Source organism: Narcine bancroftii, chromosome 5 (genome assembly GCF_036971445.1).
Source record: "Narcine bancroftii isolate sNarBan1 chromosome 5, sNarBan1.hap1, whole genome shotgun sequence".
In the NCBI taxonomy this organism is placed as follows: Eukaryota; Metazoa; Chordata; class Chondrichthyes; order Torpediniformes; family Narcinidae; genus Narcine; species Narcine bancroftii.
This window is the reverse complement of record NC_091473.1, coordinates 61,493,071-61,505,854: the sequence shown is the minus strand read 5'-3', so window position 1 is coordinate 61,505,854 and position 12,784 is coordinate 61,493,071. Positions and strand designations below refer to the sequence as shown.

The window sequence follows — 12,784 nt, the reverse complement described above, 5'->3', positions numbered from 1 at the left end:
GAAAGCTGGCAATGGGTGCAGGTTCTGGCCCAGTCCGCAATCTGCTTTCGAAGCCTGTGCTAGACGAAGCGTTCTGCCACCATACGAACCGTGGACCTGATGGAAGGCTGGGAAAGGTCGTGGATATGGTGGAAGACTTGCCTGCGCCACTGCTGGGGATCCACTGGTCGCGGGGTGCTCATGGAGACATCACACAGGACGATACCATCACCGAGGAGTCGGGAGGTCCTGGAACCGCAGGCCCATGATGGCAGCCCTGAAGGCCTGCGTCTCCTCATCGGACTTTTGATCCCAGGCAAGCTGGTCGTAGTCTAGGCTGGGTGTCAGTGAGCAAATGGCCGGTCGGGAGAGTGCGTCAGCAACCACGTTGTCTTTCCCCACCTTGTGCCAAATGTCGGTGGTGAACTCTGACACAAAGGACAGGTGACGCCGTTGGCGGACCGACCAGGGATCTCTAGCCATAGCGAGTGCCTGGATGAGGGGTTTGTGCTTGGTAAAAATGGTGAAAGGCCTCCCCTCCAAGAAATAGCAAAAATGGCGCACAGCAAGGTACATGCCCAGCAACTCACGGTCGAAAGGACAATACTTGTGCTCTGGCGGACGAAGAAGACGGCTAAAGAATGCCAGTGGTTTCCACTGTCTGTTAACCTGCTGCTCCAAGACAGCAACAACGGCTGTGGCAGAGGCATCGACAGAGAGCGCCATATGCAGGTTGGTGCGAGGGTGGATGAGCAGGGTAGCCTTCGCGAGGGCAACTTTCATGGCTTCGAATGCTGTTAGGCTCTGGAGTCCAGGCGAGTGTCGTCCTTGGCAGCGATGAGGATGAAGAGCGGCTGCATGATGCACCTGGAATGAATCAGTTATAGAAGTTGACCACACGCATGAACTCTTGTAGTCCCTTGAGGTTGTCCGGGCGTGGTAACTCTCTGATTGCAGCAACCTTCGTAGCAGCTGCTGTAGCTCCTTCGGCCGTGATGGTAGGGCCCAGGAACTGCATTGTCTCTTTCCTGAACTGGCATTTGACTGGGTTGATTGTTAGGCTGAAGTCGGCCAGTCGGGAGAAGAGGATGCACAGGTGAGACTTATGTGGTGCCCGGTCTCTGCTGGCGACAAGAATGTCGTCCAGATAAATGAACAAGAAATTCAAATCCCTGCCCACCATATCCATGAGGCGCTGGAAGGTCTGGACGGTGTTCTTGAGCCCGAAAGGCAGGCGTAGAAATTCGAACAAGCCAAAGGGCGTGATGATGGGCGTTTTGGGGATGCCCTCGGGGTGCACCAGGATTTGATAACTGCGCACCAGGTCGACCTTGGAGAACACCTTCGCACCATGCAGGTTGGCCGTTAAGTCCTGAATGTGAGGGATCGGGTAACGGTCAGGTACTGTTGCATAATTAAGCTATCGGTAATCTCCGCAAGGGTGCCAGCCACCAGAGGTTTTTGGGACCAGGTGGAGTGGCGAGGGCCAAGGACTGTTGGAGCGTCAAAAGATCCCCAGTTCCTGCAGATGCGAGAACTCCTCTTTCGCTATCTGGAGCTTATCCGGCGGGAGCCAGTGTGCCTTGGCATGGACCGGCAGGCCTTGGGTGGGGATATAATGAAACACCCCATGGCGTGGTAAGGCGGCGGAGAACTGCAGCTTGAGGAGGGACGGGAACTCGTCCAAGATGCACTGAAACTCATCCTTGGGGTGTGCTGACTGTGGCCATCTGCGGCTGCTCTGTGCGGGAGGTGTTGAGGCGAACGGATTGGAATGTACGGGCATCGACAAGTCGCCTACTTCGGGGGTCAACCAGGAGTCCGTGGGTGAGGAGGAAATCGACACCCAGAATAGAGGTTGGGAGGAACGAAACGGTGAACCTCCATGAGAACTTCCGCTGGCCAATATGGAAGTGGACAGTCTTGTTACCATACATTCAGATCTCCGTCGAATTGGCTGCACGGAGTGGAGGTCCTCGAGGCTGGTTCTGGGACTCTATGGCTGTGGCCGGGATGACGCTGATCTGGGCCCCAGTGTTGTTGAGGAAGCGTCGGCCGCTGATTGCATCCCGCAGATAAAGAAGGCTGTGTTCTTGGCCAGCCGCCGCAGCCATCAACAGCGGCTGCTGACGATACTTCTAAGCCTTGGCTCCCCAGTACTGGTGGAAGAAGCAGAGGCCTGAAGTGGATGGCTTGCTTCTTGCTATGCTCTTTGAGCTCCCTGCAGGGGCCGAGTGTTCCTCCGCAGCACTAGAGGAAGGCATGGCGTGGTCATGGCCGGGACTCATAACTTGCTGAACTGCTGAGCCCTCTGGGAATCGTTCAAGCCATAGCTCCTGAGCCTTTTGAGCGACCTTCCTAGGGTCGTCAAAGCTCTCCTGGGACAGTAACGACTGGATGTCTTCGGGCATATGGTCGAGAAATATGCACTCGAAGAGTGGGCAGTTGGTGTGATCGCCCAGGAGTGCGAGCATCTCCTCTGTCAACACGACTGGAGTTCTGTCTCCCAAGGCATCGAGGTGCAGCATCTGAACGGCACCCTGGCGCCTGGAGAGGCCGAGGGAGTTGGTGAGCACCCGCTTGATGGTCCCTACTTATCTTCCCCAGGTGGGTGCTGAATGAGGTGCAGCACTCGTTTGGCGGTGGTCTGGTCCAGAGCGGTGACCACATAATAAAACTTGGTCGTCTGATGAAATCTGGCGGAGGTGAAACCTCCAGAAGTCAGGAAGCTTGATAGCTATAGCATTGATCAAAGTGTCGTTCATATTGGGTTCAAAGGCGTTTGAACCTGTTGGAGTCACCAATATAGTGACGGCTACTCTCCACAACCAAACGGGTTGAGTTCAGTGAGCAAAATTCGTTTATTCAGGTCTGCCTGGCTGGTCTTATGCTCCCAGCTCGGACCTGGCTGAGAACCGCGCCGAGGGCCCTGACGTCGCCAGGGCATCACATGGGTTGCAGAGCGTGGGCTTCTGAGCCTGATGTCGAGGTCGGGGAGAAACCCCCGACGGCACCGTTTTGGCCGGCTGCCCCGCCGTGTGCGTGACTTGCGGAGCCAGTTCGCCTGCCTAATGGCGTACCGCCACAATACAACATAAGTGGCTTTTAAATAAGTAAGACCAATTCTGACTGCTCTTTTAAAAGCCTCATGTGCCCAGAGATGGTCACCCCTTCTTAAGAAATAATTAATTATGAAGAACACAGTTCTGCAACCCTAACAAGATGGAGAAATTTGTGAGAACACTTGTCAGAAGAATATCTCTCATCAAAAACATGCGAGTTTGAAAGAAATCATGTGCTTCACTCTTGGTTTATAATTACTTCTGAACCAGAAAAACGTGATCCTGAAGTTCAACAAAAAGTTTGGACTTTAACACACACACACACACACACACAGTGGGGTTAAATTTAGAGTCATAAGTTTAGAGATAAGTAAGAAATGTTATGTTGTTAATAGTTTAATTAAAAACTATTATTTTGAATTTACCACGGTCTTCCATTGCTGTTCCTGTGTTAGCACTAGTAAGGGTTTGTTAGTTTGTAACAAAGAATCTTGAAAACTTCCATGGAGGTGATTCTGGCTGATTGCATCACTGTCTGGTATAGAGGTGCCAAGACTCAGGACAAGACTCCAGAGGGTTGTTATCTTGGCCTGTGACATCACGGGCATCAAACTTCACTCCACTGAGGTATCTTAAGAAAACAGTCTATCCTCAAGGATCCTCACCACCCAGGCCTGGCCTCTTTACTCTGTTACCATCGTGAAAAAGGTACAGGAGCCTGAAGACAAGCACTCAGCGGCACAATGACAGCTTCTTGCCATCAAATTCTTGAATGAAGTATGAATGACAGACACTGCCTTACTTTGACTTTCATGCACTATTTTTATTTATTTTTGTAAGGTGGTTTATATAAATGTTTGCACTGATATTGCCACAAAACAACAAATATCGTGACTTATTCATGACAATAAATTCGGTTTCTGATTCTGATGTTCTTGCTGCATTGGCTTTGGGATGTCCTGGTAGTGGTGAACACAAGGGTAGGTCTTCCTTCTTTCTACAGCAGCAATATATCTTTTTTTTTTGGCTTGGCTTCACAGACGAAGATTTATGGAGGGGTAAATGTCCACGTCAGCTGCAGGCTCGTTTGTGGCTGACAAGTCCGATGCAGGACAGGCAGACACGGTTGCAGCGGTTGCAGGGGAAAATTGGTTGGTTGGGGTTGGGTGTTGGGTTTTACCTCCTTTGTTTTTTGTCAGTGAGGTGGGCTCTGCGGTCTTCTTCAAATGAAAGGCTCCACTTTACTCTGCCTTTTCTTAAATCTCACTGCATCTCTGTGAGAAGATACTGAGTAGAATGATTGAACTGAGTGAAGAGAGAGATACTGCAGTCAAGTGCGAATCTTGACAGAGATCACAGTCTGTGCAACATTTTTGTATGCAGGAACTAAGGCAGCAATTTGACAACAATCAAATTGGTTTAGAGACTTTTTCTGGGGTATAAACATCAGCCAGGATTTCTTCCCCCCCCCCCAGGAAAGAATCTGGGATTTAGTTCAGACCTTCATTTGAAGTATTGAAGAACAATACTTCTGACAGAGCAGCCTCCTCCCTAAGTACATGTGAGCATGCATCTGTGGATCTGTGGGAGGGTGTGCACAAGTTTATTGTGGGGGTGTTAGGTTCACTCACAGTGAGGTTGGGTGTGAGCACATATACGCACAGGTTCCAGGCTAAGTGCTGCATAGCAGTGTATGTATGGGTTGGACACCCACTGATAGTTTGTGTCCATAGTGTGTCTGTATTCAAACTCAAACAGCATGCTGCCCATCGAGACATACTAACTGAGTAAACAATATACAGAGTAATCTCAGATTAGAGCTGCCAACCAATCATGACTTAACATCAAGTCAAATATAATGTCATCTGATTGCAGTGACGAAACAGCATTCTCCGGTCCTTGGTGCAAAACATGCCAACACACAACCAGACAACACAAATATAGACAAACAATACATATGCATGACATTTTTATCTATACAAATAAATAAATATATTTTGTACAATTTATTCAACAAATGTTTGTACAAATGAATGGCTCAGATGGTTAGGGTGACAAGTTCCTTTTGTTGCCCAGCATTATCACTGCCTGTTCCTCAGCCTGGTGGTACTGGCACTGATGCTCATGTATCTCTTCCCTGGCGGGATCAACTGAAAGATGTTGCATTCAGGGTGGAAGGGGTCCTCAATAATATTGTGCGCCTTCTGCAGACAAATATCCTGGTAGCTCACATCGATATGGAGCAAAGGAGACTGCAGTGATCCCCTCTGCCACTGTGGAACGTCCTCTGATCCATTTCTCTGCAGCAACCATACCACACTGTGATGCAGCTGGGGTACCTATCTTTCTTCTTCTTTGGCTTGGCTTCGCGGACGAAGATTTATGGAGGGGTAATGTCCACGTCAGCTGCAGGCTCGTTTCTGGCTGACAAGTCCGATGCGGGACAGACAGATACAGTTGCAGCGGTTGCAAGGGAAAATTGGTTGGTTGGGGTTGGGTGTTGGGTTTTTCCTCCTTTGTCTTTTGTCAGTGAGGTGGGCTCTGCGGTCTTCTTCAAAGGAGTTGCTGCCCGCCGAACTGTGAGGCGCCAAGATGCACGGTTTGAGGCGATATCAGCCCACTGGCGGTGGTCAATGTGCCAGGCACCAAGAGATTTCTTTAGGCAGTCCTTGTACCTCTTCTTGGTGCACCTCTGTCACGGTGGCCAGTGGAGAGCTTGCCATATAACACGATCTTGGGAAGGCGATGGTCCTCCATTCTGGAGACGTGACCTACCCAGCGCAGTTGGATCTTCAGCAGCGTGGATTCGATGCTGTCGGCCTCTGGCATCTCGAGTATTTCGATGTTAAGGATGAAGTCGTTCCAATGAATGTTGAGGATGGAGCGGAGACAACGCTGTTGGAAGCGTTCTAGGAGCCGTAGGTGATGCCGGTAGAGGACCCATGATTCAGAGCCGAACAGGAGTGTGGGTATGACAACGGCTCTGTATACGCTAATCTTTGTGAGGTTTTTCAGTTGGTTGTTTTTCCAGACTCTTTTGTGTAGTCTTCCAAAGGCGTTATTTGCCTTGGCGAGTCTGTTGTCTATCTCGTTGTCGATCCTTGCATCCGATGAAATGGTGCAGCCAAGATAGGTAAACTGGTTGACCGTTTTGAGTTTTGTGTGCCCGATGGAGATGTGGGGGGGCTGGTAGTCATGGTGGGGAGCTGGCTGATGGAGGACCTCCGTTTTCTTCAGGCTGACTTCCAGGCCAAACATTTTGGCAGTTTCCGCAAAACAGGACGTCAAGCGCTGAAGAGCTGGCTCTGAATGGGCAACTAAAGCGTCATCGTCTGCAAGGAGTAGTACACAGACAAGTTGCTCTTGTGTCTTGGTGTGAGCTTGCAGGCGCCTCAGATTGAAGAGACTGCCATCCGTGCGGTACCGGATGTAAACAGCGTCTTCATTGTTGAGGTCTTTCATGGCTTGGTTCAGCATCATGCTGAAAAAGATTGAAAAGAGCGTTGGTGCGAGAACGCAGCCTTGCTTCACGCCATTGTTAATGGAAAAGGGTTCAGAGAGCTCATTGCTGTATCTGACCCGACCTTGTTGGTTTTCGTGCAGTTGGATAACCATGTTGAGGAACTTTGGGGGGCATCCGAGGCGCTCTAGTATTTGCCAAAGCCCTTTCCTGCTCACGGTGTCGAAGGCTTTGGTGAGGTCAACTGGGGATCCTATAGAGCTCCTATAAAATGGTGGTGGTAGCCTTGCTCGCTTTAGTCTTCTTGGGAAATGCAGTCACTGTTGTGACTTCCTGTCAAGTAAGAAGATGTTGAGTATCTATGACAGGTCACTAGTTAAGTGAACTCCAAGGAACTTGGTGCTCTCCATTCTCTCTACTACAGAGTTATTGATGTATAGTGGAGGAGGTTGTTTCTGGTCTTCCTGAAGTTCATGATCATCTCCTTTGTCTTGTCCACGTTGAGACTCAGGTTATTACTCTCGCACCATTTCACAAGATTCTCCACCTCTTCTCTGTAGAGCGACTCATCGTTGATGCTGATGAGGTTGTGTCAACTGCAAACTTGATGACACTGTTGGAGCTGGATCTAGCAATGCAGTCGTGGGTCAGTAGCATGAACAGGAGCAGGCTGAGCATACAGCACTGAGATGCACTAATGCTCAGTGTAATGGTGCTCAACATTTTGCTACTGACCAGGGAAGACTGTGATCTTTCCATTTTAAAAAGTCCAGGATCCAATTACAGAGAAGGGTGTTGAGTCTCAGTGACGACAGCTTCTCCACCAATCCCTGGGGAATGATCATATTAAACAAAGAGCTGAAGTTAATGAACAGTAGCTTGGCGTATGAGGCATCATTCTCAAGGTGAACCAGGACAGAGTGAAGCGACAAGGCTATAGCATCGTCTGTGGAATGGTTTCTTCTATAAGCAAATTGAAACGGGTCCAGCATGTCTGGGAGGTGTGCTTTGATGCGTTCCATCACCATACACTCAAAGCATTTATAATGGTGGAGGTCAATGCCACAGGGCAGTAGTCATTGAGACATGTCATTGACAATCCTTTGGGTATTGGATGAAGGTGGCTGTCTTGAACACTGCGGGAATGACGGACTGCTGAAGTGAGGTGTTGAAGATGTTCGTGAAGACCTCCATCAATTGGTCCTTCAGTACCCAACAAGATATGTTGTCTGGTCCTGCCACCTTGTGTGTGTTCACCTTGGATAGGGTTCTCCTCACCTCGGCCATGCAGGGGGCCCATTCATCAGGGAGACACAGAACTTCCTTTCGCGTCATGCTGTTCTTCTCATCAAACCTTGCATAGGTTTTCAGTCTGTCCAGAAGGGAGGTGTCATTATCCTTAATTCTCAAGGATGACATGAGATGCATAATGACAAGGGATCAAGAATATATCAGATCATGTCACTGATGTCACACAGCTGTCTGTGGATCTTCTGAGCGCATCTCCGCTTTGCCTTCTGGATTGCACGGGATAGTTCAGCCCTGCTGATCTTAGTGCCATCTAACATCCTGTTCTGAAAGCAGCATCATGAGCTCTGAGAAGGGCCCACACCTTTGCATCCAACCATGCTTTCTGGTGAGCCCTGGTTGTGAAGTATTTGATCTCAGTGACATCCTCAATGCACCTGCTGATGTAGCCAGACATTGAGCTTGTGTGCTCCTCGATGTTTACATGATTGTTGTAAGTGGCTACCTCCCTGAAACAGCTCCAGTCTGTGATCTTGCATAGATCCTATCTATAACCAATGAACTACCTCTGACTTTGCTCTAACATAGAGCATAGTCAGAGGTAGTTCATTGGTCATAGAAAGGATCTGATCCAATACAATGCAAAGCCCAACCCACAAACTGCAGATAGTGTTCATGGAACTGAATCAGAGAAAACTTGCAACAAAGCCTTGATGACAGAAGTGGATGGCAGAAGAGTGTTATTCTGCCTGGATGTCTGTGATCAAAGGTGTTTCAAAGGATTGGTGTTGGTGCTCCTGTTGTTTGTGATGTACATAGATGATATGGATGAAAAGGTAGATGGGTGGGTTTGTCAGTTTGCAGACAATACAAAGATTTGTGGAGCTGTGGACAGTGCAGAGGGCTAACAAAGAACACAACAGGATATAGATCAATTACAGATAATGGGCAGAAAAATGGAAGATGAAGTTTAATCTGGACAAGCATGAGGTATTATGCTGTGGGAGGTGAAATGTGAGGGGGACTGTATTCAGTTAATGACAGGATTCTTCACAGCACTGCTGTACAGAGGGATCTGGGGGTCCAAGTTCCTCAAGTGGCTACACAAGATAGGGTAGTTTAAAAAAAAAGGTGGATGTTTTGCCTTCATTTGGTGGGACATTAAGTAATAAAATTAAGGAGGATATGTTGCAGATTAGACTACATTTGGAATGTTAAATGCAATTCTGATACCCCTATTACAGGAAGGATATGGAGGCTTTGGCAAAGGGACTGAAGAGGTTTACCAGGACATTGCCTGGTTTAGAGCTATGGGTAGAAGTTGAACAAACTTGGGTTGTTTTCCCTAAAGCAGGGGTGTCAAACTCAAATTCACAGAGGGCCAAAATTAAAAACTTGGACTAAGTCGTGGGCCAAACTAAATATTTATTGAACATTTTCAACAACATCTGCATGTTTTCTCTTCTTTCAACATATGTAATGTTAAACTTTTTGTTATTAAAATAAATGTTTAATAATAGTTTTGGTTACTCTTTCCAGAAGAAGCATTAACAAATGAGAAATAAAATATTCAATAAATAATATTTCTCTATAGCCTTTAAGCTCCTTTTAAATGTATTTTTTTCACAAGCCAACAAGTAAAAAAAATAACAACTTGCTTCAATGACAAACAGGTTTGTCTTTTAAAATGATGAACATATAGTCTCCCTCCCACCTGTCTTGAAAGGTCCTGTTTTCTGTCTTTCGTTTGGCCATTTTTCGTAAGGGATTTATTACATGTGAGTTAGGTGACAGGTCACAGATGCTAATGAAAGTAAAGAGAGGAGGTGGGGGCGATTAGCGGGCTGACGCCAATGCATTTGCAAAGCATTCTGGGATTTATAGTATTAGCTGTGCATGCGCTATACTGGCGTGGCGGCCAGTGGGCCAGCTCTAATACATATTTGATATGATCTTGTGGGCCAAATATAATTATATCACGGGCCAAATTTGGCCCGCGGGCCTGAGTTTGACAGGTGTGCCCTAGAGTATCAGAGGCTGAGGAGAGACTTGATAGAGGCTTATAAAATCATGAGAGGCAGAGATAGGGTGGACAGTGAAAATCTTTTTCCCAGAATAAAAAGTAAAATACTTGAGGACTTGGGTTTATGGTAAGAAGGGGAAAGTTTATTTTTTTGCAGAGAGCAGTGGGTGCTTGAAATGGCTGCCATGAGTGGTGTGGAAGCAGATAAATAGTTGCATTTAAAAAACTTTGATAAACACATTAATATAAAAGAAATAGATGAAGATGGATCTTGATACTTTTTTTAAAAATCATGTTCAGTGCAGACATTGTGGGCTGAAGGGTCTGTTTTTCTGCTGGACTATTCTACGCTCTGAAGGAGAACACTTGGGTCATCCTCTGCCAGCTGTAAAAGAGCTACACAGCACAATTCCATCTTCTGGCATTGGTTCTATAGCCCTGAAGGTCACAGCTCACCCAAGTAGTGTAAATGTTATTAGAGCTTCTGCCTCCACCATCATTTCAGTGAGGTCCAGGCTCCACCCTCTGCTTTTCAACTGCTCTGCAAAGGGAACTGGGTCATTTTTACTTGATTGAGGCCCTTCATATTACAAACTCCTCTTCCTCCCTGTTCTAAATCCAGTAATTTCCCACCACTCCCATTGCCCAGTCCCAGTAATCGTCACCCAGTCCAGTGATATCACGTGCCTCCAGTCGTCTGTTGGCCACAGCCTCCATTACCTGCTGCTGGTCTGTTCCTTTCTTGCTGTGGTTCTGTATGAAGTCAACCAATCCGTGCACGACTGTCTTTACAGCCACCAGCCCGAACTCCAGCTGTTCCCATGTAGGAGGAGGTGCATCTGCAGAGAGGTTCAACGTATGATGAGACACGGAGAGAAAAGTACATTCTAGGTGCAGGGGAGGCACAACACAAGTACACCCTCTGAGGAATCCTAAATGAGTCACAGAGGTCTGATCTTGGCAAATTCAATTTGGGGCGGCATGGTTAGTGTAGCGGTTAATATCGTGCTATTATAGCACCAGCAATCGGTACCAGGGGTTCATGGGTTTCCTCTGGGTTCTCCAGTTTCTTCCCACCTTTCAAAATGTATTGGGGGTTGTAATTGGGCACCACAGGCCGCTGGGGAGAAAATTACTGTGCTATATCTCTATATTAAATTTAATTTAGAGGAACAGCTCAGCATCAGGCCTTCTAGCCCACGAGCTCATGCCATCCAAATTAACCTTCTAACCTTGTCTGTCTTTGGAATGTGGGTGGCTAATTTCATCACCGAAAGATTTAGAATGGCAGTTTGTGTGATTCACTGCCTTGTTCAGTCCAGAGGTGACGAGTGTGAGGTTGGACAAATAAATCAGGAGTCAGTGCTTATACCTGGGCTGGGATCAATGTTGGCCAGTAGTTCCAGGTGTGGTCGGAGCCTGTTCAAATTGGCAGGGTCTCCGGTTCGTTGCAAGGCGATTGTCAGCTCCTGAACACTCTGTGCAAACGAGGCTGGTGTCTGTAACTGAGAAACAGGCAAAAGGGAAGAACAGTTACAGTGGACCTCTGAAAAGTCTCTCCTTCACCTTACTGATCACAGCATCACGAAACACCCAGGCGAAGATATTCAAAACAAGCTTGGAGAAATTGGTTTTGAACAGTGATGCGGATGTTCTTAGACTAAAGTACAATGAGTGTACAAAGTTTCAAGCTCTCAACTAATGCATTTCCACAATCTCAGTCCACCCAGAGGTACCAGTTCTGCAAAAAATAATGTCCACACCCTCAATGGTAAAATTATAATGTGATATAGTCACAACCGATATCATTCCACCTGACTTTTAATGGACCTAGACAATGGATTTGATACAATGAGCTCACACATGCCATCATATCCCAAAGACATTCAGTCTTAATCATATTCATTTATGCAACATTAATAACAGCATCTCCATTCCATACATCCATAAGTGATCAGAAATGTCCTGCTCAGGACAGACGTTGAAGGATTCTGACCCGAAACATTTACCATTCTATACCTCCCATTGTACTACTTGACCCATTGAGTTCCTCCATCAGTCTGTAATGTTCTACATTCTAGCAAATGTAGTCTCTTCTGTGCCTATGTTTTATGTGTATGCAATTTGACTCCTTTCTCTCCTGTCATGGAACCTCCTTCCAAACCCCACCACTCGTTCAAATACTTCCAATTAACTTCCATCCATCCTCCACCTCTTTAACGCCATTTAACTGCCACCTCTGGCACATACTGGTCACAACCATTAATGTTCTACTCTCTGTGCACATTATGTAAGCAAAATGGATTTGTGTTGCTCATTCAAACTCCTGATGACATTTCTGGATTTAATTTTGCCTATCCCATAGAATCATCCTCCATCTTCATGGATGTGCCTTCAAGGCAAGATCTGCATTATTTCATCACATTTCCACACAGACAATAGTATTTGCTTCATTAGAGGAAGGATGTGGAAGCTTCAGAGAGAGTGCAGAGAAGATTTACCAGGATGCTGCCTTATTTGGAAAGGTTCAGAAAGTAGAGATTTTTGCTTTAGGAAGATAGAGAATGATAAGCAAAGTAATAGAGGGGTACAAGATTATGAGAGGCACAGACAGGGTGGATAGCCAGCACTTTTTTCCCAGGGAGGCAGTGGCCACTCCCAGAGGATATCTGTTTATGGAGAATGGAGGAAAGTTAAGGGGAGATGACAGAGGTTTTTTTATTTACACACAAGAGTGGTGGGTGCACGGAATGTATTGCCGAGGGTGGTGGTGGAGGCTGGTACAATGGGGACATTTAAAAGACATGGATGTAAGAAAAGTGGAAGGCTATGGGCAGTAAGGGAGGGAAGGGTTAGGTTTATGAGTAACGGATTTATATAGGTCATCACAACATTGTGCACTGAATGGCCCATAATAGTGCTATTTATCTTTGAACTTAAGCACAGAAAAAACATGGAGGAAGTTAAACGTAAAAATGACAAGACAAAACATTCTGTCTGTAAAGGGCAAGG

General features: G+C 46.9%; 1 protein-coding gene across 9 annotated transcripts in view; it reads right to left on the bottom strand.

Annotated features, from left to right (window-relative positions):
* Positions 1-12,784, bottom strand: part of LOC138763431 (roquin-1-like) — a 137,465-nt gene that overhangs the window by 57,393 nt on the left and 67,288 nt on the right. For all 9 annotated transcript variants that reach the window (XM_069937552.1, XM_069937545.1, XM_069937547.1 and 6 more), the window contains 2 exons: positions 11,145-11,277; positions 10,493-10,611 (listed from right to left, as the gene is read on the bottom strand). In XM_069937552.1, coding sequence (XP_069793653.1) covers positions 10,493-10,611; positions 11,145-11,277 — 252 coding nt within the window. The remainder of the gene's footprint in view (positions 1-10,492; positions 10,612-11,144; positions 11,278-12,784) is intronic.